The sequence below is a fragment of the Salarias fasciatus genome, chromosome 6 (assembly GCF_902148845.1).
Source record: "Salarias fasciatus chromosome 6, fSalaFa1.1, whole genome shotgun sequence".
Classification (NCBI taxonomy): domain Eukaryota; kingdom Metazoa; phylum Chordata; class Actinopteri; order Blenniiformes; family Blenniidae; genus Salarias; species Salarias fasciatus.
In genome coordinates this window covers 29,521,400-29,545,077 of record NC_043750.1, presented here as the reverse complement: position 1 = coordinate 29,545,077, position 23,678 = coordinate 29,521,400, and the positions used below count along the sequence as shown (strand labels likewise).

At 43.9% G+C, this 23,678-nt stretch overlaps 1 protein-coding gene across 1 annotated transcript; it reads right to left on the bottom strand.

Moving 5' to 3' along the window:
- Positions 1-1,034: 1,034 nt before the first annotated feature.
- On the bottom strand, positions 1,035-23,138 carry LOC115391135 (procollagen galactosyltransferase 1-like). Its single transcript, XM_030095247.1, has 12 exons — positions 22,737-23,138; positions 15,826-15,936; positions 15,622-15,739; positions 12,699-12,833; positions 10,023-10,227; positions 9,792-9,911; positions 6,759-6,835; positions 6,560-6,666; positions 6,009-6,141; positions 3,623-3,750; positions 2,208-2,414; positions 1,035-2,121 (listed from the first exon to the last, which is right to left on the bottom strand). The coding sequence occupies exons 1-12, from the start codon at positions 22,952-22,954 to the stop codon at positions 1,851-1,853; spliced, it is 1,830 nt and encodes a 609-aa protein (XP_029951107.1). The 5' UTR covers positions 22,955-23,138; the 3' UTR covers positions 1,035-1,850.
- Positions 23,139-23,678: the final 540 nt, after the last annotated feature.

Here is a 23,678-nt window from a genome sequence, read left to right as displayed (position 1 = left end):
ACTGTGCTGAAATGAAGCTGCTGTGTGTCAAAGAAAAGCGCGGCTGTGCAGATTTTTTTTTTTTTTTTTTAAATTGCAGCCAGTGTAGCTGCTGTTGAAGCCACTGTTACAGTATCTGAACTTTAACACACTGGTAGTGGCGGTGTGTTTTCTGGCTTTGATTGGAGCCAACTCTCTGTGTGTTTTTATACAGCTGATTTACAGTGGTGCAGTGGTTAGCATTGCTACCTCACAGCAATATGTCCCTGGTTTGAGTCAGGGTCGGGATGAAGAGCCCCTGCATGTCTCTCAGTGCATCTGTAGGTTTCTTCTGGGAGTTCAAGTTTTCTCCCACAGCTGAAAAACACATCGGGTCATCTATCAGCTGTGTACCTGGACTGGCTCCAGCTCCCCTGACCCTATTGATCGGACAATTGATTCAAATGAGAGTGTGATGATCAAGCTACAAACACTGATGAGTACACGGACATTCAAATGGCCAGATGATGAACTTGGGTTGCTATTAAAGTGACTTCACTGTCAACTATTAAACTTCTGTAGCGGCGGCTTGAGGTGAGCGGATGAAAGGCATTGTGGGACATTCCTGGGTTGTGGTGTGTTTGTGTTGACTGTGTGTTTACTTTGCAAGAGTGAAAGCAGCTGGAATGGTTTTAACAAGTGAAACAACTACAAAGGCTAAAACAGTTAAATCAGTCTAAATTTGAATTCCATCCACTAAAAATGTTCAAAAAGAGGTGAAATGCCTGAAAACACTACAAACAACTAAAGAGATGAGAAAAAAGTTAAAGTTTCACTGTTCTAAAGTGTAGTGATGAAAAATTGTAGATGCTAATCTCACTTGAAATATATTTTTCAGCTCTAGACTAATTTTATTTGGTGGCTTGTTGGAAAATTGAGTCTTTTCTTGATAACAGTTGCAGACTCCCACTGCCGGGAGGAGATGAAGACTGACTGCCTTCCTTAAATAAAACTATTCGGGAACAACTTCAACCAAAGCAGTCATTTTAGAATAAAGATTTTATTTATTCTTTGGTAAAAATCAAAATAAAATAATAAAAAACACACTTCTCCAACACAGAAAAGTAATAAAACATTAAAAGTTACTAAAAAAAATCTCTGTTCAGCTGAACGTAACATAAGCTGCACGTCTGGGTTAAAGCCGCAATTATTTGGTGAGCAAAAAACCCTGAAACAGAATCAGCTCTGCTGCACGTGTTGGTAACAGGAACAGAAGATCAGATTTTACATTAAAAAAATAGAGAATAATTGCTAAACATTCAGAGATTAAAGACAAAAATAAGAAAAAAACTCAACTAAATAGAAATGTGGGAAAAACAGCTGTGCAGTGATTTAATTTAATCCATGACTTGGATTTTAAACCAGTCATAAAATAAATCAGACGTCTCATAGGGTGAATTAATTTCAGGGCTGAGCAACAGTAACGTATTTCATCAACAGAACATTCTCTTTCTCATTTTAGAGGCACTTATTTAAAACCACTGTTTGGCTTTTGGTGGCATGGCAGCTGAAAAGTCAGCAGAAGTTACTGTCAAATCTTCCAGTACTGAGGCTGGAAAATAATTTAAAGATTGTTAAGACAGGCTGCGGCTGTGGACAGGGGGACGAGAACAGGATGCAATAAGTTAAACTCAAAAGCTGCTTCTCCTAGACGTCACGTTCAGCCTCGTCTTTCCAGAGGAAGAAACGCTGAAGGAGAAATTTTGGTTCCCGACCAGCCGAGCGTCCAGCAGCTCTGCCTCCTCCTCTGCCGGCTCCCTGCCATCCCCGCATCCCCTCCCCCATCACAGCCACGCTCTCCCTGCGGTTGTTTCACGTCTGGGTTTTGCTCTTCACAGCTCGTCCCGAGCGCTCCAGTTCTCCAGCTCCGACTGCAGGACGTCAGAGTTCTGCGCCTGGAAGCTGAGCTCGCCCTGCTCCTGGGTCTTCCTCGACTTGGCTCGGTCCCAGTCGGTTTTCACCGTCTCGTTGTCCCAGACCACCGACGTCTCCGTGTCGCTGATGTAGCCGTCGTCTCCCGTGTAGTGGGTCGGGTAGACCAGCAGCGGCTCGGCCGAGAAGGCGCGCAGGTCCCGGCGCTGGAAGTGGTCCATGTACTCCGAGCTGAGGGGAGAGAGAGAGGAGTCCGGACGGGAATCAAGCCGAGCGAAGACGCCGGGGCGGCGTGAAAGGGGACGGACGATACTCACACTGGGTGTTTGTCGTACATGACGGGGAGGAACTCGTCCACAGGGAGCATCTTGGTCAGAGGCTTGGCTCGCAGCAGCTTCCTGGCTCCTCGCAGAGACAGCATGTATCCCAGCGTCCAGTAGGAGTAGTCGGCCTCCACCAGGTTGTGGATGTTGGGTAGGGACCTCTCCGGGTGGTCCACCTGCATCCTCTTACGCCCGATGTAGCTGTTAATTCACGATGTGGAGAGACAAGTCAGAAGCGCTGCCAACAGAGTCCAACAAAACACACTCTCCACAGATGCTGCTCCGAGCAGAACCTCCACAGCGCCGCTGCTCGCTCCGCTCGGCGCGGCAGCACGCCTGTTAGATTACAGCGAAGAGACTTAACCAGCTCATCCAAGACCCGTAAACCGGAAGAGTCAGAACAGAGGCGGCAATTTATGAGCTTCAGTCAAGTCCAACTGTGAGAAGGTGGCGTCTCTGAAGTGTCTGGTCCTTTAACAGCTCTTCTGGTTCTGCTGCATTCAAACTTCCTGTGTTTGAAGAGGAGCCGAGGACATTTGGTCCAGTTTCAACAGCTCGTCTGATTTAATCTTCCTGGAGGCTCAAGCTGCTTTTATACCTAAAGGTTTATCATCCATTCCACATGCGAGGATTCATGTTTCAGCTTCACGTTTAGATTCGTTGTTTATATAATCTAGATCAGGGATTTCAAACACATTTCAGTTAAAAGGTCACATACAGCCAGATTTAATCTTGAGTGGGTCAATAGAGTCAAAATAACCTTTAAATTCAAACTTTAAAGCTTTTCTTCATTGTGGCACAGTCATAAATATGTCTATATTTTCATTAAACAAAACAATTACTGGAGAAATTACTTCAGTTTCAACTTCAAGGCAATTTTAATTCAACCTTCAGATGATATACTGTATATAAAATGAAATGTTAAAGAAATTCTCCCATAGCTGCTGAATTATGCATATCTTTACAAACTCATCATATCAACGTGTCTCTGTGGAGACTTTGATATCTTTTTTCAATTTTTTTTATTATAAGCTTGGTAAAATGTGTGGTATTTACCAAACTCAAAATCAAAATTAATCAAAATCATATAAGTGAAAAACGAACTAGAACCAAAATCAACATACGTTCGGTTTCTATACAGCCTGATAAGGCCGCCACCAGCCGTGAGATCAGCTAAATGTTGTCCTCTGACTCACCCAAATTGTCCTGTGTACATATTTCTCTGTGAACATACTGGAGATCAGATCGCGGTTGTGCGACGCCAAGACGCTTTATTCCTACGAGTGATTTTGGCATTTGATCTGCGGCGGGCGGCTAAGATATCATGTGTGACAGATGGATGGCTGTCGCTGCGGGGGGACGATAATCCGCCCTGTTTACTGCGCGGCGTTCGCTCCAGCGTCACTCACATCAGATCCCAGTCCAGTTTGTGCGTCGTCACCTCGAGCAGCAGCGCCTGCAGACGACGTCTGAAGAACACCTCGAAGCGGAGGTCGTCCTCGATGACGAGGGACGTCTGCAGGCCGCGGTCTGCGATCTAAACACACACATAAACACACATAAACACACACACGGAGCTTCACAGCGCTGTACAGTCCGCTAATCTGCTCAATCGCAGCAATCAGAGTAATGACTGTAAATCCTTTCATGGTATCAATAACAATTTGTCATTTGTAATAATTTTATGCAATGAAACCAGTTTTCTGAGATGTGGGCGGGGTGTTTACACGTCTGTTTAGAACAAAAAAGCTCTCTGAATAAAAGAGGGCTACATGTTATTCCCCAGCTCGACTTCATACTTTTGATATCCTTCTAAGGAAGGAGCGCCAAAAATAACCTTGAGAAAATATGACGGCACATTTTTTTTTTTTTTTTTGCATTAAGTAGCAAAGAGAGAAAAGTTCTCTCACTTTCCACTCGCAGCTTCTTTAACAAGGAGCAAGTTAGAATTCACCTGATTTATCATGCTCAGTGTAGTTTCCTTTCAGCGAGTCAGAAAGTTGCTCTCTGCAAGTCTTAGAAGAAAAACCCTCATTTGCGGTGAGAAAGTTTTTTTTACCTAGCTTGTTTTTTGTGATAGCGCTGACGGGTTTGTAGTTGAAATACAAACTTCAACTTAACATTTAGGGGGAAAAAGGAAAGCCGAGACACGAAGAACACAAAACAGTTGGCTAATTATATGAAAATATAAAATCGAACAGAAGATTACAATATTGAGTAATATCTGTAATATTTTTATTTTCTTTGCACACCTCAATCATTTTCAAAAGGACTTTTATCACTTGTCTTAATGGAATTTATTAAAAGGTACAACAGCTAAAATGGGGCAGCTGGCTAAAACCACAAAAAAATAAGAAAGAAAGAGCAAAAATAACTTAAAAAAACTAAAATTACTAGAATTTCTAAAATAATGACTTTAAAAAAATGTACAGCTTAAGAAAGAACCAAATGGTTAAAAACTGTGGGGAAAAAAACGCTGAAAAGGAAGGATGAAACTGCTGAACTCAAACCAGCTGAAAATGTATGAAAATGTCTACCAGCCTGAAATGTAATCTAAACTTCATAAATGTAACATGATACAGTTTCTTTACATCCCTCACAGTTATATAAGACACTTTCCAAGCTGTGTCAGCCTCGCTTTAAAGGTTAAAACGTGTTTTGTGGCTCCACTTAAAACTGATTTGGAGGAAAGTCACAAAACGGCTCGTCTGGTGGCGAAGGCTGCAGATCTCTGGGTGAAACAGTTTCTCATGTGTCTGCAGACAAAGTTCAGTCTCACTGTTGGTGCAACAAGAGTCTGGGTTGGTGGTAAAAACAAACTTTGTTCGGCAGGAGAATTCGTGTCCTTCTCTTCAACACTGTATTATTTATGTTTCAACTGGGTGAGACAAACAAGTTCCAGTGTTCTTACACCCATTCGACTGTTGAAGCCCGTGCACATCAGCACAGCTTGTTAAGTTCAGTGATAAAATATGCAGGACGTTTCAAGGTGAGATGAAAGCGATGATTCAACAATAAAAAGTTCCTTATTAGTATTACACAGTGAAACCTCACATTGTTTGTAGTTTTGAATGTAAGGCTCATTGTATATTTCTGGTATTGATTACTCTACTGCAACATATCAGTTTCCTACACTGGTTCATGGTTTTCTTCCTCATACTGAGCTGTTTGTTCTCATTCATTCTTTCTTTTACACTGCATGTTTATCCTGTGTGTTTCCTTGTAACTCGGCCCCTGTGCTCCTGTCTGCGCTTCTTCTCTAATTAACCCTTCAGTGTGTCTCATGAAGCTCCTCCTCCTGTTTTTGTTTTACTTTTTGTTTAGACTAGTTTACTTTTCATTTAAAAATGGCCGCCAGTTCAACTCTGGTCGTGGGTCCACGCTCCCTGACACCATTTAATGTCGTTTTTCAATGCCAGTGGTTTTTTTTGTTGTTGTTTGTGAAAATGTTAGAATTTTGCCTGAAGTGATATTTTAAGTTATCTGTACCGAATGAACCCTCCGTATCTAATGTGAAAGCGCCAGCGAAACACACGTCTCACATATCGACAGAAATGTCAAAAAATAGCAAGACGTTACTTGATCTTCCAGGCATTCTCACGCTGAGCTCACATTAGATAAGATACATGCCCGTGGACATGAAATAGAGCGAGCTGCACCGAAAAAGCATAAAGAGAGTTGCTTCATCCCAGCAGGATGTTGTGACTGAGCTGAATTACTGTGTGTTTTAGCAGTAAATGTTATCTGCGGCGTGCAGGTGCGGCGGGCGGTCTGAGGCCCGTCCGGCTGTCTCACCTCCTTCCAGATGTTGTAGTGAGAGAGGAAGCAGCCCAGCTCGCCCTTGGTGAGAGGTCGGCCGTGATAAGGGTCTTTGTATCCCGGCAACATCTTAATCCCCATTGCCTCTATTTCAGACTTGTTCAGAGCTCTGAAAGAAACCGGAGCGAGGAACAAAGACATTTAATGAAAACAATAAACTACCCGGGTCTGACATGTGTGAGAAAATCAGATAAACATGGGCGAGCGAACGTGCGCGATACAAAAATAGCAAAAATCACACAGGTGCTATGAGACCAGCTCTTTATTTCAAACTGAAGAAACAGAAACTATATCACATGTAGAAAACAAGACAGACTGTTCACACAGATTAAAAGTGGAATTTGTCTCATGAATGAGGGAAAAGTTACGCGGCTCAGGCAATCTCTAAATAACCGAGTGCAACCAGCGACTTTCTACCTGGTTGTTTGTCTCGGCCCGGGCTCCCGACATCAATCTACGCGGCGTGTTGCAGAGGCACAAATCAAAGAGACACAGGCAGTGAGGGAGGAAGGAGATGAGAAACGTACTTGCCATCCACAGCAGGAACCACCTTACAGCTGAGCTCCTGCTCGTACAGCGTTCTTAGCATTCGCTCACGACGGTCAGCTCTGCGCGCCAGATTTATCATAAACACCTGGGTGCACACAAATGCAAAACACCTCACACGCGTGCCTCGGCTATCGTGCGTTCGTGTGTGTGCGCGTGTGTGTGTGTGTGTGTGTGTACCTCATCAAAGCCCATCTTGTTAGGCTGCTTGGGAGGAAGAGACAGGAAGCTGGAGGGCTCCAGTGGAGGATTTTTCACTGTCAGAGAAGAGAGGAGCAAACGTTTACAAAGAGAATGAGTAATGTGTTCAAACAGGAGCTCCCAAAAAAAAGTGGTCCAGGTAACAGCAGGGGGTCCCACGACAAATTTGCTGGGCGTCCCCCTGGGAGCGCCCCCCCTCAAAAAAAAAAAATGTATCAGAGTATATTTTTGGCTTTGATTTAACTCGGCTGAACTTAGCAAGATAAGTAATACGTGTAAAGATGGATATTTTATTAACAGCGGCTCTCATCGTGTTGGTTTGACAGAAACAGTGTTTTAACTGAATGTACAACACGTTTTTTCCTGAAGACAGCAAAAAACAAGGAGGCGCTCAGAGTTCGTACTTCCTCCTGGCTTCCCTCAATCAGCTGTTTCATTCCCAACATAGACCTACACACCTAGAGCACATCCTGGATCATATTTTGGATCTGGATACTTTGGATCAAGATATTTTTGAGTTATTCTGTTAAGACCAACAGCAATAAAAACATATACCATATGGCAGAAGTATAAAAATCACTGGGAAGTCATCCCGCAGAGCTATGAATGAATGAATGAATGAGTGAAATGAGCTTTCCTGTCATTCATATATACATAACAGAGTACAAGTGCCAGAAAATTTTCAAGATAAATGAAAAAAAATAAAAACAGAAAATACAAAGTGCAAAATAAAGTATAATTCAGTAGGTTTTTCAGCTTTAGCTGATAAAGCATCTAAAATATCTATTTACATCAACTAGAAGTTAATCAGTCTGTCCTGTAAAGCCACCTTGCAGCACAAGATGGTGAAGTGAGTCAAATATCTAGTGTGCCTTTCAACTCGACAGTTATCTAAATATATTGTATTTGCAGTTGTTATGTTGAACTGTAATTTCATGTAGGCCATTTTCCATGTAACTGTGATCAATTCTGGTCGTTCTGAGAATCGCTGGATGTGTTTGGAAGCCGCGGTCTGAGCCTCCTGCCCCGATCCGTCTGCAGCCAGTGGATTAATATGTTTGCTTGTTTCTCTCAGTCTGATCCTTTCCTCTCCGCTGTCCCCTAACACCAACCGGAAGAGCAGAAGGTCTTGGCCTCTGTTGTGCAGGTTAAAGGGGGAAGTTTTTCATCTCCACGCTGTGGAATTGTTGGGTTTTTCTCTTTAAAAGTGCCTTGAAATGACTGTTCTTTTTGGTACTATAGAAATGAAATAAAATTGAGTTTAAGTGAGTTTTTGCCGTCATTTTATTTTTCAATTATAGACATTTTCTGTGTGACAGACAGAGTGGAGAGCACCAGTGACTCACCATCAACCAAAGTGGCCTGAAATCTTAACAAACTGCATCTTTAAATGACAAATCCCATAAAAAATAAATGTAATCAGAGCAACCTTGCCTTGAATATTTAGTGAGTCCTTCAACCATAAGGCTGCAGCACCATTTAATCATTGCGTTCCTGTTTCATTTTAATGTCACAAGTTTTTCATGCATGCTCTGTTTGCTCTCTGGAAGATCTGCATGAATCATCTGAACAAGTTTCCAAGTATCATCTGTCACCATCCTGAAGTGCAAAAACTGGCTGCGGCAAACTTTTCTAGCAGGATTAATGTTGTCTTGAAGCATCTGTAGACACAGTCGGAAGCTTTTAGGGAGAGATGCAATATTTAGGGTCAAAGTTTGACTTTGGATATTGTCTTTCTCAGTAGTGACAACAATATAAAAAACTCAGATTTTCTCCTAAAGATTTGGATTTTAAAACAAAAAAGACAAAAAAACACAACCGACTGAATGGAGGCAAACAAACTTCCTGAAGCGGATTGTTTGAGGGTGAATCCAATTATCTGCGGTTACCAACCATCCAATATTATTTCTCCCTCAGGCGTCACCGTCAACAGCACCTACACACTGATTACCGAGAGAGAGTTGTGAATTTAAAGCTGCTAACTCGGATTGACAATTTATTTGTTTCTGACATTTAACTTGCTGCTTTTTTCACCGAGTTTCCACTGTAACAACTTCAGCAGCGCACACCCCCACAATCTGAGAGCACACAACCTGCAGAGACCATCAGGATTTCAAGTGCTAATTCCATATACTTTATCCGTGCTGCTAACACATTTTTCTGTGACGTGCCAAATCCGGAACGCAGATTTATTGCCGCTATAGGGAGACATTAAATAAGGACATCGAGTGTGAGGAAAAGCAATGTGGCAACGTGTAGGCTGTCATAAATGGAGTAGGTGTAAAAAACTGCTATCAAGCAGGAAAACAGCTAAAGCCCGAAAGCTTTCTAATGGGAGAACATAAGAGAAAAGGTAATACAGAGGGGAATTATGTGGGGCTCCAGGCCCAGGTTCTTCTTCTTTCTTTTTTAATAAGCCACCCAAAATATCCTGAACACAAACATGAAGGTAAAAGTCCAGATCCCTGCTCAATAAAACCCAGTCCGGGCATTTACAAAGTGTTCTTGTTCTGCTTAGGGTTGAGTACTACATTTTTCCAGAGGGGGTCACATGAAAAAGTAGAACAACAATGGAGGGATGAGCCATGAGTCGACTTCAGTTCAGGTCCATATTAACATATTTCTCAATAAAAATAAGTTTTTCTGGAAGTTGAGTTTGCTTTTGTCTGGTTAAATTATTAATCCTTCAACACAGCGATCTGTTCCCCACAAACTAAGGACACAGAGTTAAATAGGTACAAAAATATCTACATATATAGGCATGTAATCTCATCACGGGCCCGCGATGTAACAACTATTATATCTCTGAGCACAAGCACAAATCAAATTTTACATACGAAAAATATCAAACAGCATCTTTGACCGACAAGGACTCTACAATACTCTACAGTCAGAAACAACCAAAGGCGTGCTCGATGCCCAGGTCTGCTTCAGGCTTCATCACAAGAAGGCTTAGAGTCACAATCTAAAGCCATTAGCCAGAGATTTGTTGATTCAGTGTTTTGAACTGACCCATGATTTCAAGGTGAGTATGCAAAAAGCTTTCAGCCTCATCCTGCAGGGTTGCATGGGAGCGCATCGGCACTGGGAAATACCCGTACGTTTCCTTGTTGCAAATGTACATCTGGACTTCTGCAAGAAAAAAAAGAAAAAAAAAAGAGAGAGGAAAATACATGCATCAGCACCAATCTGGTTTAAGGAGCCATTCGTAGTTGACGTCAGTATCCGGAGCAGGCGCCTCACCGGCCATGCGAGCTGAGAAAGCAAACACAATCACATCGTCCAGGGCCCAGCTGTACTCTGGGTGCGGCGGGTAAAACGCCAGCAGACGGGAGGCCTCTTTCCGCAGGTCCAGCAGGTAGGTGGAGTGGACCATGGGGACGGAGAAGCAGCCGCGACGCTCCTGCTTCCGGATGGGCATGTAGGCCGGCGTGCGCTTGTAGTAACCCTGCAGGACGAGAACGCTCCTCAGTTACATACGATCTCCGTCAACGTCCCCCGACTACTGACGCATGAGCATATTAAGCTGGTCAGGACCCGAATTCAGGCGGGGGACATTGACTTGAGGCGCCCGACAGTGATTTGATTGAAAAGATTGGCTGCAATAGCCAAGAGTCTCTTAAAAAGCACAAGCCATTTCGAGTGTCAGGTAAAAAATGGGAGATATTTAAGAGTAATGGATTAAAAGGCGGAAATATCTGCATATTTTACAACTAATAGACAGAAAAGCTATTTATACTGTGCAAATCACAAAGGTGATTGATTCGGTTTGGCACAGAGAAAAGACCCTGACAGTCATTGCGTGTCGCCTTCTGGCTGCAGGCCGATGAATTATACTAAAATAAAGGGGTTTTTTTTAGGAGTCGGAGAGACAGATTGTTGGATGAAGTTAGTTTATTTTGCGCTAGCGGAAAGACAATGTCCGTACGTCTATTCTGATCTGAAGGGAAACAAAGATGAACACCTAAAGGCATACCGCGAAGACGGAAATAGATCACAGACACTTGATGTATCAGATATGCGAGTTCCAAGTCATATCAACAGCGTCTGTACAAAATCTACCAAGGCAAGTTTTACATTCACACAATCTAATCATTATGCAAAAGCATTTCTTTATTGTTTCATTCTAATGAGCACACGCAGCGGTGGTATCTGGTGAAGCTCGCGCTAACAGACTGAAAAAGTAAAGCAAATTAAACATAATGAGTGTGTGGGCCGTCTCTGCAGCAGCCGCACAATCTACGGGAATTATAAACCTGCGTCGACGCTAAATATTATATCACACCGCCAACATTTGAGTCCACCTGTGAGACAAAACAAACAATTTACTTCAATTCACAAATTAATTTAGCAGTGCAGACAGCACCTGCACACAATCAGCGGATGATGAGAGGAACAAAGCCGCTCTCCCTCGCCCTCACACCCACTCGCTCAGAGTGTTTCCAAACGCACCTCCTCGTGCATGAAGAGGAATAATCAACTGGAAATGTCCCTCCGGATTACGCTTTGGTGTCGCAAGGAATTTAACCTGGTCAGTCAGGCGGGCGGCGCAGAAACGGACTCGCGATTAGCAGCCGGTGGGTTTATTTGTGCGTAATTCATCCGGGACATAAAAGAGTCGACAATTTATGAGCCGGTTTTTATGAGCAGCTCGTTGAAATTCAAGACGTTGTGTTTACAGCCGATGACACTGTAACATATAGAGTTCAGTCCTAAAAGTTGAAAAGTGACACTGCAAGGACACTTTTCATAAAATATGTATATTTTATTTCCTCTTTTTCTTCCTGCTTTCACATCAAGTACATCAAGTCGTCAAATTGATTTTTCCCTGAAAGACGGACTAGAGTGTGTCACCGTAACGACACTCCAAACACGCGAAGAAAAGCTCTGCACAAAAGATGCAAAGTGCAAGAAAATGAGACATAAACTCTCCTGTAGCATCTGTAAGTATTTATAGATCACGGAAAGCTGCGTTTAAAGCAGAGAAAGTCATTCTTCACCACGATGAAGCCCTTATTTAGTTTGTCGGGGACTGTGGGGCTCTGCAGGCTCTGTGGTCTGAAAGGGGTTTATTATCGAGGTGCATCTTAAAAAGAAAATTCAAATCCTGGTTGTAGCTTGAGGAAAATCTCATTCGCTGGTTTTCAAAGTGTGGGCTGGGCCTCCCTTGGGGGCGCCAGAGAGCTTCAGGGGGGCGCACAGCAGGGAGGATGGTGCCTTGGCCAAGGAGGAGGATTTTTTTTTTCCTTTTAATTTTGACAAGAAAGAAGTGGAGAACAAAACTAATGATCATCAAGGACAGTTTCCTGAACTTGATTTATTGTAAGAGAGATACAGATTAATTAAAATGATTAAAAATAAACATCAGTGCACATCTATGACCGTGAAACAAGACAAAGAAAAAACATCCAATTTGCAGGAGAAGAGCTCTGGTTTTTGATGACCAACAAAAGCAAAATTAGGCTGAGATGAAGCATGTGGAGAGTTGGCTGTCTGGAGGAGTAAGAAAGTGAATATATCTGACCTCATGACATATTATGTTTCATAAGATACTGCCTGATTATTTTGACTGATACACCGTAATTGTCAAGACTAAAACAAAAATACCAAAAAATATTTCAGCTTCTGTAGAATCTTTTAGAAATGTAATGAAAAATGAACTTTTCAACCATATTCTACTTTATTGAGATGCATCTATATACATAGCAAAACAGCTCATCAAACATTAATACCAAGTAATGTCAAAACAAGGCAAAATAAATTCAAATCAAACCTATTCAGTAAAATAATGTGGAAATTTCCACCTCACAGATGTTATATCAGGCACTCCACTCCTACTGACATGTGCTGAAATGTGAGGAATCAAGATTCTGAGATGCAGATTAGATGCTAAGCAGCTGAAAGGAAAATGGCCAGTACCTGTGAAGTCATGCCGCACCAGAAATTGGAGTATGCCGCTCTGGACTCCAGCATGGGAGCGACGATCGTCTTGTTCTCCCTCATCAGCTTCCACAACACATCCCGACTGGTGAGCAGGTTGTCACAGTCAGCCACCTGCAGACGCGAGAGAAGGGCACAGTGTTGTCAATCACACATAAACGTGCACATGCAAGCACACACGAAATGTCACCCGCTGCCACCGAGGGATTGATTGAGCCACAGCGGCCGGGTTTGATCATCGGAGGCTGCCGGCATAAGCAGATCCTTCACATGGCGCCTCATCCTGCAGCCTGTCATTTTAAACAAGTTCTACAGAGTGTTCTTGCATTTGGAGCAGGCTGTTCTTTAGTCTGCGGTGTTGCGAATGGAGGCTTTATGATGTCCGGAGAAGAGCTTTTCTTTTTTGATGGCAGAATCTCATTTCTATGTTTACCTCAAAGCTTTTTCTCCGAGCTGAAGAGCTGCACTCCAGTGAAAGAGAAGTGCCCTCAGACAACCTGCAACTTAATATGTGAGCCTTTGATGTTAACTTATTGCAGACACATCGGTATTAGTCTGCATGTCTGCCCATAAGTAACAAGAACTTGTGCTCAGAGGAGTGTTAGGAAAGAAAAAGCATTTCGAGGTGCCTGCATTGCACAGACTCAAAATATTACTTTTTACATCATAAAATCTCACTAAATACATATTTTTCCCTACATAAATATTTGCGATGGCTGTGCGGCGGCGTCTCACTTAAAATATGTGTAAATTGAAAATTTCCACCCTGAGGTGCTGCTAAAGGATGTTTCTATACTCCAAGACAGTTGAAAGCTTATAAGTCGAATTCACGATCATATAATCTGCAAAGTGTCGTAAAATAGGCTTTAGACTTAAAGGTTTCCAATACATGATTGAGCACTACTTTCCAAAAAGAGATCCACTGACTGGGAACATGGCTTGATCTGCTCAACCAAAACACTTTGGTGTTAATTCTCATGATAGTTGTTGAAATAACAAGTGCCTCTATTTGTTTCCATAGATTCTTCTGTTTCCTTCTATTTGCTTTTGATAGTTTCGTAGAAAACATAAGGAGTGAACACAAAAAAGGGCTTGGGACAAAGATATACCTGAGAGCATCAAGCAGATGCTGCTTGGCTGAGATCTGGTGACCACAGTCGACTCACTGTCATGTTGAAGGCCCTAATTTAAAGTGATCTGAGCCCGGCGACATGGTGTGTATGCACACTGTGGCCATGAAGGAATGACTGTGGTCGGGAACAATAGTGGGAAAAGTGCTCAGATGACTCCCACTTGGTACAAAAAGGCACAAAATGTACTGAGAAAATTCACACCATGACTCCAGCAGCAGCCTGAGTCACCGAAAACACGGCAGAACGGACCCTTTCCACCAAAATCTGACGCAGCCATTCAAATGGTGCAGCAGAAATTGAGTCTCATCAGACCAGGCGACAATTTTCCAATCGTCTGGTTTTGGTGATTGGTTTCTCTCGTCTTGGAAATGACACCGAGTGTGGTCCTCTGCTGCTGTAAACCATCTGCTTCAAGGGTGCAGGCGCTGGCTTTCAGAGATCATCTTTTGCACGAGTGCAATATAACAAGTGGTTATTTGAAGGACAGCAGCGTTCCTGTTTGTCCCTTCTTGGCATTAATGATATAAATCAACAGAGACCAACCATTCTAGAAGCAGAAGACAATTACCTTGGTGGATGATGGTTATAGAAGGAAAAAAATCTCTTTACAAATCTAAAGAAACAGTTTCTGAAATATTCAGACCAGGCCAGTGTTACAGTCACTGAACCAAGTGTTCTCACTGAAGTGTTGCGGTGCCCAGCTGAAGCCCACAGGTACTCAAAATATGGAATCGGTTTAGAAACTGTTGCATTTTTACTGATTTGACACCTTTAGATACTATAAGATAAACAGCATTATATCAGCCACATGCCTTCTGTCGGTGGTTTGCACCTTCCCCGGGGTGTCTCAGACCCATCCGATGTCAAAAGGGAATGGGCGATGTCAAATAAAACCAAAATATGACTTTCAGGAAGAGCGGCAGACCTGAGAAATTGCCTTCATTTTGAAGGCTCCTGCTCTTATATGTTTGCAAGGGTGTCTCCACCAGTGTTTGACTTCAGTGTCATTTTTTTTTCCTGTAAAGCCAGAGATTGGAGCAGGACCTCAGCTTTTCTTCAAGGAAATCTCAGAGAGAAAAAAAAAAATGTTTGGGATCCACAGAAAAAGATCACGATATTAATAACAGAGAAAATCAACTGTTGCTCTGCCTCGTGACTTGGATCTGCTCCAAAATGTAATAAGTTCCTCCGTGGCCCAGGGTACACGCTTCTACTAAGTCTAATAAGGCAGTTTTCCATAATTACTGCCAATTATAGTGTCAGCTGACAAGTTAATACTGGAGCCGTCAGTGTAATCGCACATTATTACAAATCTGCTGTAATATCCTTTCATCAATCTTCCATACCGCTTTATCCAATTTAGGGTCACAGAGGGCTGGAAGCAATCGCAGCCGACTACTGTATGTGCAAAGGAAGGTGCATCCTGGGAAGGTCGCCAATCCAAAGCGGACGCCTACAGTCCCGTTGGAGGCTCCAAGTCAGTTACGGTACTTTGAACGGCGAGGAAAAAAATGGAAGAACATGCAATTTCAAGAGAGAAAAGACAGAGAAACACAACTTTCTAAAAAATATCTAGACGTCACTCATTGTGGAGGGTGTGGCATCCGTCAGCTGGATAGGGGACATCGCCACACTTCAGCAAATACAAAAACACTTCTGTTCGTAAAACAATCGGTCTCCTTCATCTCGTGCTTCACTGATATCTTGTAATATCTGGGAGTGCAGGACAAGAGGAGAGTTATGAGGCTGGTGAGAGGGAGATAACATACCAGGAGGTAGTCGGCCCAGATCTCCCGGGCAGTGTCCAGCGCCGCCTGACGGAGCTTCATCACATGCTCATAACGCAGGTTATTCCAGTGCTTCGGCCCCAACTCATCCTCAAAGGCACTGAGACACGAGGAGAGCCATTCAGTCAAGTGCTCATCTCTCACACACACACACACACACACACACACACGCGCGCGCACACATACCTGGAGTCCTCGTCAGGTCTCCACTCCACATAGTGATAGTAATTCTGCACCTTGATGAGCCAGTCCCGGAGGATGGCCGTGGTGTTATCCGCGTTGCGATCTGTTGCTACCCTGTGGGAAACAGGAAACACAAGAGAGTGAGGAGCCTTGCAGCGCCGCCAACTACGAACGATATTAATCTCTATGTGGCTTTCGGCAAAAAGGGTGCACGGATAAAATCTTCCACTGCGGTGTGTGAAATTTGATCTCACAGCAGCAATATGTGAGGAATTCACCAATTTGACATGTGGGAATGGTATTGATCTTAATATCTGCGCTGTTGGGATGAAGCGACTCCGTTTCTTTTTTTCTTTTTTGGTTCCTCTCATAATAAAATCCTGCTTAACTAGGCCACTGACTGAACTGCACAGAAACACCGCAGCTCCCGTGGATAATTTTACTTTACTTTTGAGTGTTTTCCAGCATACATTATTGTGGCGCTCAAACTGTGTTCTCGCAGCAGGAGCCTGTTGTTTTCTCCTCTGTTTGTTCAGTTTACTGCAGCGAGCTAATCTCTGCACAAACAGTTGCTGAAAGTTTTCACTTATAAATAGAAGAGTGATGTAGGAGAATAACGCCTGATCAGTTCACGCTGGAAAGCGTGCAGGTTCAATAAATCACTGTGTCACACTGTATTAAGCTCCAAAAGGATCAATTCCACATTTTCTACTTTCTAAACAATGTTTAGGAAGTTCCAGATATATAATCAAGGGATTGATATAAAACTGAGAACTGGTTTCTAAGCTAAATAACATTAAATGATACATTGCTTACAGCTGTGGATGGAATGCAAGGCTCAAACTGTGATACATGAACATGACTGTAGACAAGTAAAATAAGGCAGCTTCGATAAGCAGTTAATACTTCAGACAAATTAATAAGCAAATATGCAAAGCTCTTTTATGTGTCCGGCTCTGGAATGGGAAAATCAGCCATTATAGACTTTACCTTGGGTTTGTGTGTTGCTGTTTGTTTTGTCCTTTTTAATATTCGGTGGACTTAAAATAAGCAAAACAAATGCTTATTGTTTGATTTCATAAATAACAATATGCTGAAAATAGAGCAATCACTGTAACGCAGTCAAGCAGATGCACTTAACCTCGTTCTGCACACTCCAGGCAGCACAAAGGGACGACGTACCATTGTTCAGGTGAAAATACTGCTTCAACCTCAGTTTTGTTATTCGTTTTTAGATTAGTATCAAAAAAACTGTATATTTTGTCCTCAAGATATGCAGCTCTCGTGCTCTATTCATTCCCTGGATGGCCACACGCTGTTTATCTGATGCAGTTTGTGGCATCTGAAAACAGGAGTGATAAGAACAGAGCGCTGAATGAAATCAAAACCTGTTCACAGCAGCTGAAACGGCCCTGGGAGGTTTTTTGCCGGAATCCTTTGAGCTGAACCGTCGCACGTCAATCATTATTATTTGCTTCATAAACAAAAATGACTAGAGCAGTTTTAAAGAAAAAGGTCAGCTGTAATTCATTTTGCAGGGATCATATTTCTTTAATTGACCAGTGTTTAAAACAGGTCAACATTTAAATTAAATACAACAACATTGCTGTTATTTTAAACTAACTTTTATCTATTCAGCTGTGACACTGGTTTTGTTGAGAGATGCTGAAGTATCTGAGGTTTTTAATTTATATTCAGTTTGTTTATGTAAAATCTGAGCTGGACTGCTGATCCGTTGAGGGTTGGGATCAGCTGCAGCCCGCGCAACACATAATCTGTAATCAACATATAATCTGGAATATCTGTATGTTGCCCCACTTTAGTTTCAGTTTATCAAATTTAGGAAAAAGGCCAATGACACCACATGTAAATGACCCCGTTGGAGCTGCATTTGGTGCATTTACAGTGATGGATGAGCACTGTCTCAGCGAAAGCAGGGTTGCGTGAGAATCCTCTGAGATGAGATGCTGCACGTTGCACATTATTGTGCGCTTCATAACACTGACAAAAATTATTGCTGCAGCCTTAAGTGAGAGGTCTAACCTTTTTTTCAGGTCAAACGCATTTGTGGAGCTATAATCTACTTATTTTACAGACATCGTGCTTGAAAAATCAATGTTTTTTTTTTACCTTTTATAAATTTGACCTTTATGCAGGTAATTGTATTGAGATATAAGTTCTCATTTTCAAGACAAACCTGTTAACATTACGCACACAAAGTACAAGGACAGATATCAAAAACTGTATGAATATGAAGTTTGCTTTTCTTTTTTTTTTTAATGACTGAAAATAAAAGCAGGAGACTTCAGACATTCTCTAGAGAGCTTTAAATCTCACACTGAAATTATTCAGAAAATCACATGGGACAGTTTCAGGTCCCCAGGTTCATGGTGCAGAATAAGAGGAAGATATTTTTACGGGTCATGTACAAACTCAGGGAACAAAGAGAGATGCATTGGTTATGAACCGGTATGTTTAACCGACATGTAGGAGGATAAATGTGGAGGTGACTTGCTAAGAATGGATTTATAAAGTTATACCGATGTGAGAGTCTGTATAATGCATGAACAGGATACAGAATTCATTCATTAAATGCCAAGTAGGTGGCTGCAACAAGTCATTTCTTGAGATAAAAGAAATTTACAGCTTATTTGTGAGGAAGAATCATAATCAGAGTCTCAGCATCTCCAAAATACGATCAACATGAGCTTTAAATTTCATTTTCTCATCAGTCGTAATTCTCAGCTATTTGGAGTCGCACAAGCGCTCGATGGAGGTCTCTTCTGAGGTCATGAGACAAGCTTTTTTTTTGTTGGAGAACATCCATCCGTCCATTTATCCATTTTCTACCGCTCATCCGGGACCGGGTCGCAGGGGCAGCAGTCTAAGCAGAGATGCCCAGACTTCCCCGTCCCTAGACACTTCCTCCGGCTCCTCCGGGAGGATCCCGAGGCGTTACCAGGCCAGCCAAGAGACATAACCTTTCTGCCATGTCCTGGGTCTTCCCCGGGGTCTCCTCCCGGTGGGACATGCCCAGAACACCTCGACAGGGAGGCGTCCAGAAGGCATCCTAAACAGATGCCCGAGCCAGGCAACTCATTTTGGTTGCTGATCTGAGATCTTGTCACTTCTGTCATGACCATAGATGAGGGTGGGAACGTAGACTGACCAGTAAATCGAGAGCTTCGCCTTTCGGCTCCTTCTTCACCACGATGGACCAATACAATGATTGCATCACTGCAGACGCTGCACCAATCTGCCTGTCAATCTGACATCCTTCCTCCACTCAAGAACAAGACCCCAAGATACTTAAACTCCTCCATTTGGGCCACAGTCTCTCCTCCGACCTGAAGAGGGCAGAACGCCTTCTTCCGGTCGAGGACCATGGCCTCGGATTCGGAAGTGCTGATCCTCATCCCTGTTGCTTCACATTCGGCGGCAAAAGGCCCCATTGCATGCTGTAGGTCCAGGTTTGATGAAGCCAACAGGACAACATCATCTGCAAAAAGCAGAGAACCAGACCCCTTCTGGCTCCTGGCTCACCTAGAAGTTCTGTCCATAAAAATTACGAACAGAACCGGTGACAGAGGGCAGCTCTGCCGGAGTCCAACATGTGCCGGGAACAGGTCCGACTTACCGCCGGCAATACGGACCACACTCCAAATTCCGTTACACAGAGACCAGACGATCAAAGATTCCTTGGACTCCATACTCCTGAAGCACCCCCACAATATACTACGAGGGACGTGGTCGAACACCTTCTCCAGATCCAATGTCGGAGAACAACATAGCCTGTCTCTGGTCGGCATTCAAAACAAGTCTGACCTCTTCTAGCTGTGACTGGATGAATGTAACTGCTCAAAAACCAGAGCACAACACGACACAACACAACAGTGTCATTGGCATTGGTAATGAAATACAAGATTTTCACAGGTGCAGCTTTAAGAGCCTGATAAACACATTATTCACTGACACAAATGTTAGATTCATAAACCCAGCTCGACTTGTTGGGGTCTTGCTGGCTCCAGGCCGAGCTGCAGATTGCTACCATCAGGTGCGGGCAGAAAAGAACAAAGACAGACAAGAGGGGCTGCGGAGGGGAGGGACGGCATTCATCTGCTGTCTGCGTTATCATAACAAATCTCTGTGTGCTGGGGAGGGGCAGCGGTGCAGACCGAGCCAGAGAGAGCGAAGGAATGTATAACTATGACAGAAATGGATTCACTTCCAGCCCTGTCATGTAGTGAGTGACAGTCAGCGTGCCGCTGGTGTTAGTTTCCCATCTGTGCGAGGCGTTTCAACACGGCAGCGCCGTCCCTGCACCTACATGCGATCGGCTCGCCTATCCGTCTTCTTCCTCCTCCTCCTCACTCTCCCTTTCAGCATCTGTCTACCTGCTCCTTCCCTGTTAGAAATATCTGACTGCTCTGAAGTTTAGAATTGCCACAGGTACTGAATTAAAAAGGGTTTATGGAGAGTAAATATTTCAGATAGCAGAGCTGAATATGAGAGAGCCGACAAAGAGGCAGGGGGAGAAAAATGATTTATGGTTTGATAACACTGATTCTGCATGCCCCAGCAGAGAACACACACACACACTCATCATTAGGCTTCCACGTGCGTGTGTGTGTGTGTTGCCGCTTGCCAAGTATTTCATCTTAACCTGTCAGGCTGATAACTGCAGGCATCGACAGGTGGCCGGCGAGCAGTTCAGTTTGTCTTTCACGCCGCATTTCAAAACTTTCTATATCAGTTTTCTCACTGCGGGATGAGATGTGTTGGGTGTCAAAGAGAGGATGCAGACAACTGGCTGCCGCATGGGCATGATTACAGCGCAGCTCACATTCCTGGCTGGGATGCAAGAAAAAGAGAAGTCCAACATCCAAGCTGCTTTTTACACAAAAAAGACCAAAATTCTCAGTTGCAAAGAGTTCAATTTGATGCTTTGATTAGAAGGCTCCCAAAACAAACAGCCTCCATTGAGGAAAACCAGAGTTATAGGAACGTCAATGGAAAGAAAAATCTGATAATTAGGACATTTTTTCAGATCAAGAAAAACTTTATGCAGTTTAGATTTCTGGTTGTTTTAAATGTTGTAGAAAAAAATCTTAATACGAGTATTCTTCAAATGAAGAAATCTGTGAGAAATGAGAAACCAATGTTGGCTTTTTGTGATTTATTTGAGATTCTCTCTGTCTCTCTCTCTCTTTCCAGAGCAGGAGTACAGTCAGTCAGTGTCTCGAAGGACTGATCTCTGAGTCTCCCCGAGGGATTCACAGACTAGAGACTTACACAGACAGCTGATAACCCAGACCACTGCCTGAGCTTTGAGCAAACAAAAACAATTATACCGCAGACATCTGTGAAAGCACCATGTGAAGCATTGTTCTTCTCAGATTACAATGTAAGGCGAAAAACAGGACTAGGAAAACAATATTTTTTTTCCTTCACAAAAAGGACTGCTTTTTCAGACTAAATAAAAAAGAATCTATGCTAAATAGTGGTTTCAAAGCTTTTCCCTGTTATTCGTTTCTGCTCATTCCCTGATTGAGTGCGCTGCCACTGAAAGATGCTTGACCTCCACTGGAAGCAGTTTGGAGTCCAGTGTTTTGCTCGAGGACATTTCAACACATGGAGATGGCAAGATGGGAGATCGAACTGCCAATCTCGGGACCGACGGCCCACTTTTCCAACTGAGAGCTACGAAATTCAAGGCCGAAAAAGGGAAATGAACATGACAAAATGTGTCTCAGCACAAAGTAGAACAGCTGAGACGGTCGCAGACAACACATAAAGGAGTGGCACACAAAAGCTATTATCAGTGATATAATGTGGAAAAACATCACAAAGCCCAGCATTCAACCAAAAATAATAAGCAAGGAAAAAGAAATGTGACATGAGAGTGGGGGCTCGTCTTCCTACACCTTGAGTACCTCTGCCACTACAAACGACTAATTCATAAGAATGAATGAATAATTGTTCACATTGAAATTAATGCTGTCACATGTTTGATTTTTTTATGTAATCACTTTCCTTTAAAGGACCACTGGGTTGCCAAAAAAAATCATAATCCAGCCTGTCAGGTGTGAATACTGATGAAAAGATTAGCCCAATCTTCAAAAACAGATCTCCTGGCAGAGGAACAAAATAAAGAGAGGAAGTGAGTGGCGCTGGAGACACGCGGGCTGGGGGCTGGGTGACAAGAAAACAGCCCGAGGTAAAGAAAGGTAAGTCCTGCGGAGGTGTTCAGTAGACAGCTTCACAGGCTGCCTTTTGTGCCTGGATTGAACACGATTTTGACACTCGGGTGCCGATTTTAAAATATATTTCCACGTCAGTTTTCTTTCCCCTGCGGAGCTTTGGAAAAAAAAAAAAAAAAAAAAAAACGGGGATGTGGAAGGAGGAGAGGGAGGGGGAAGAAGATGGGAGGGGTGGGGCAGGGGGAGAACGCGGAGGGGCAACGAGGCAGAGGATCTGTGAGTGAATGGAACTTTTCATGAGTCCGGATGGAGGAGGCTGCTCTGTCCGCCCTCGGTGCGCACCGCGCGCCACGAAGCGCGCTCCGTGACGGCGGCGCCGCGCGCGCGGAGCCACGCTGCTCCAACTTCCACTCATTCGATTTGTTAACAGCGCGGATAAAAGCACTCATGCGTCCCCCCACACACACACACATCTTGATAACACAGCGGCCCCGCCTGGCCAGCACTCACAAGCAAACAGCTCCCCTCTACCCGCTTCTCGACGTGTCTCCGCTGCGCCTCCAGGAGCTGACAGAGGATGGCTGCTTCTCTCTTTTTCACTCTCAGCTAATTCATAAGTATTTACAAAACTTTTGACGACAGTGTGAGATTCTGTGGTATTTCGGGTATATTGTGTTTCTTTCCCTGGTTATCATTTCCAGCGGTGACACTCACCAGAGCGCAATGCGGTCCTTCGGGTAGTTGAGGCGCTCGATGGCTCCGAGGAACAGCGGCAGGGAGTGCGCCGAGTTGCGGCAGACCAGCGAGATGACGACCCGGGGAGCGAGGAGCGGAGACTCGGGGCTCCAGCGCTCCTCGGGGAAATACCCCCGGCTCTGGCCCAGCAGGAGAACGGACAGCAGGGCGGGCAGCAGCGAGGTGACCCGGGGCATGGCAGGGGGGAGAGAAACTCGGAGGTGACGCGGCGGAGGAGAGACGGTGAGACGGAGGATGTGAGGAGCCGAGGGTCCCGCTGTTGTGTTACGCCGACCGGGTGTACATGGCGGAGGAGCTTTCCGGAATTAAAGGGCAGGTTCTGCAGCGCTTTCGGGGGAACTCGGTGTTCTCGGCACGCCGCGGTTCGCCGGCCTCCGCGCGCCTCGGTAACATGGACGGAACGAGCAGCACTCAGCGCAGCGAGAGTTCAGCCTGTCAATACCCCAGCTCGGTCCAGATCTGCCCCTGTGGCCTGTCCCCGGCGGCCTGCTGGGCTCCGGTCTGCGGTGCGCAGACCTCCCCTTTAAGAGCAGATCCAGCTGTAGTGTATAGGAAGCAGATGGAAAGCTTTGGGCGTGTCGGTGTGCTGGAGCCGCTGCAGGCCTGTCACACATCTGGAGCGCATCCATGCTGCATTTACAAACCCAACTAAGCTCATCATACTTTATTCATCCCCCTGGGGAAATTCCTTTATGTCTCCCACCGACCAGTCCTATCTCCTGGACACGGAGGTGCATTATTGCCTGTAAGGTCAAAAACACTAAACCAACGAGTTCTCCCAAGATTTTACCACAACTGCTTCAGTTCAGTCAGAACTGAGACACAATCAGTGCATTTATTATCATCCATATATATTCATAGCCGCAGTATTTGAAGAAAATCATTTTAAATAGAGCTGAA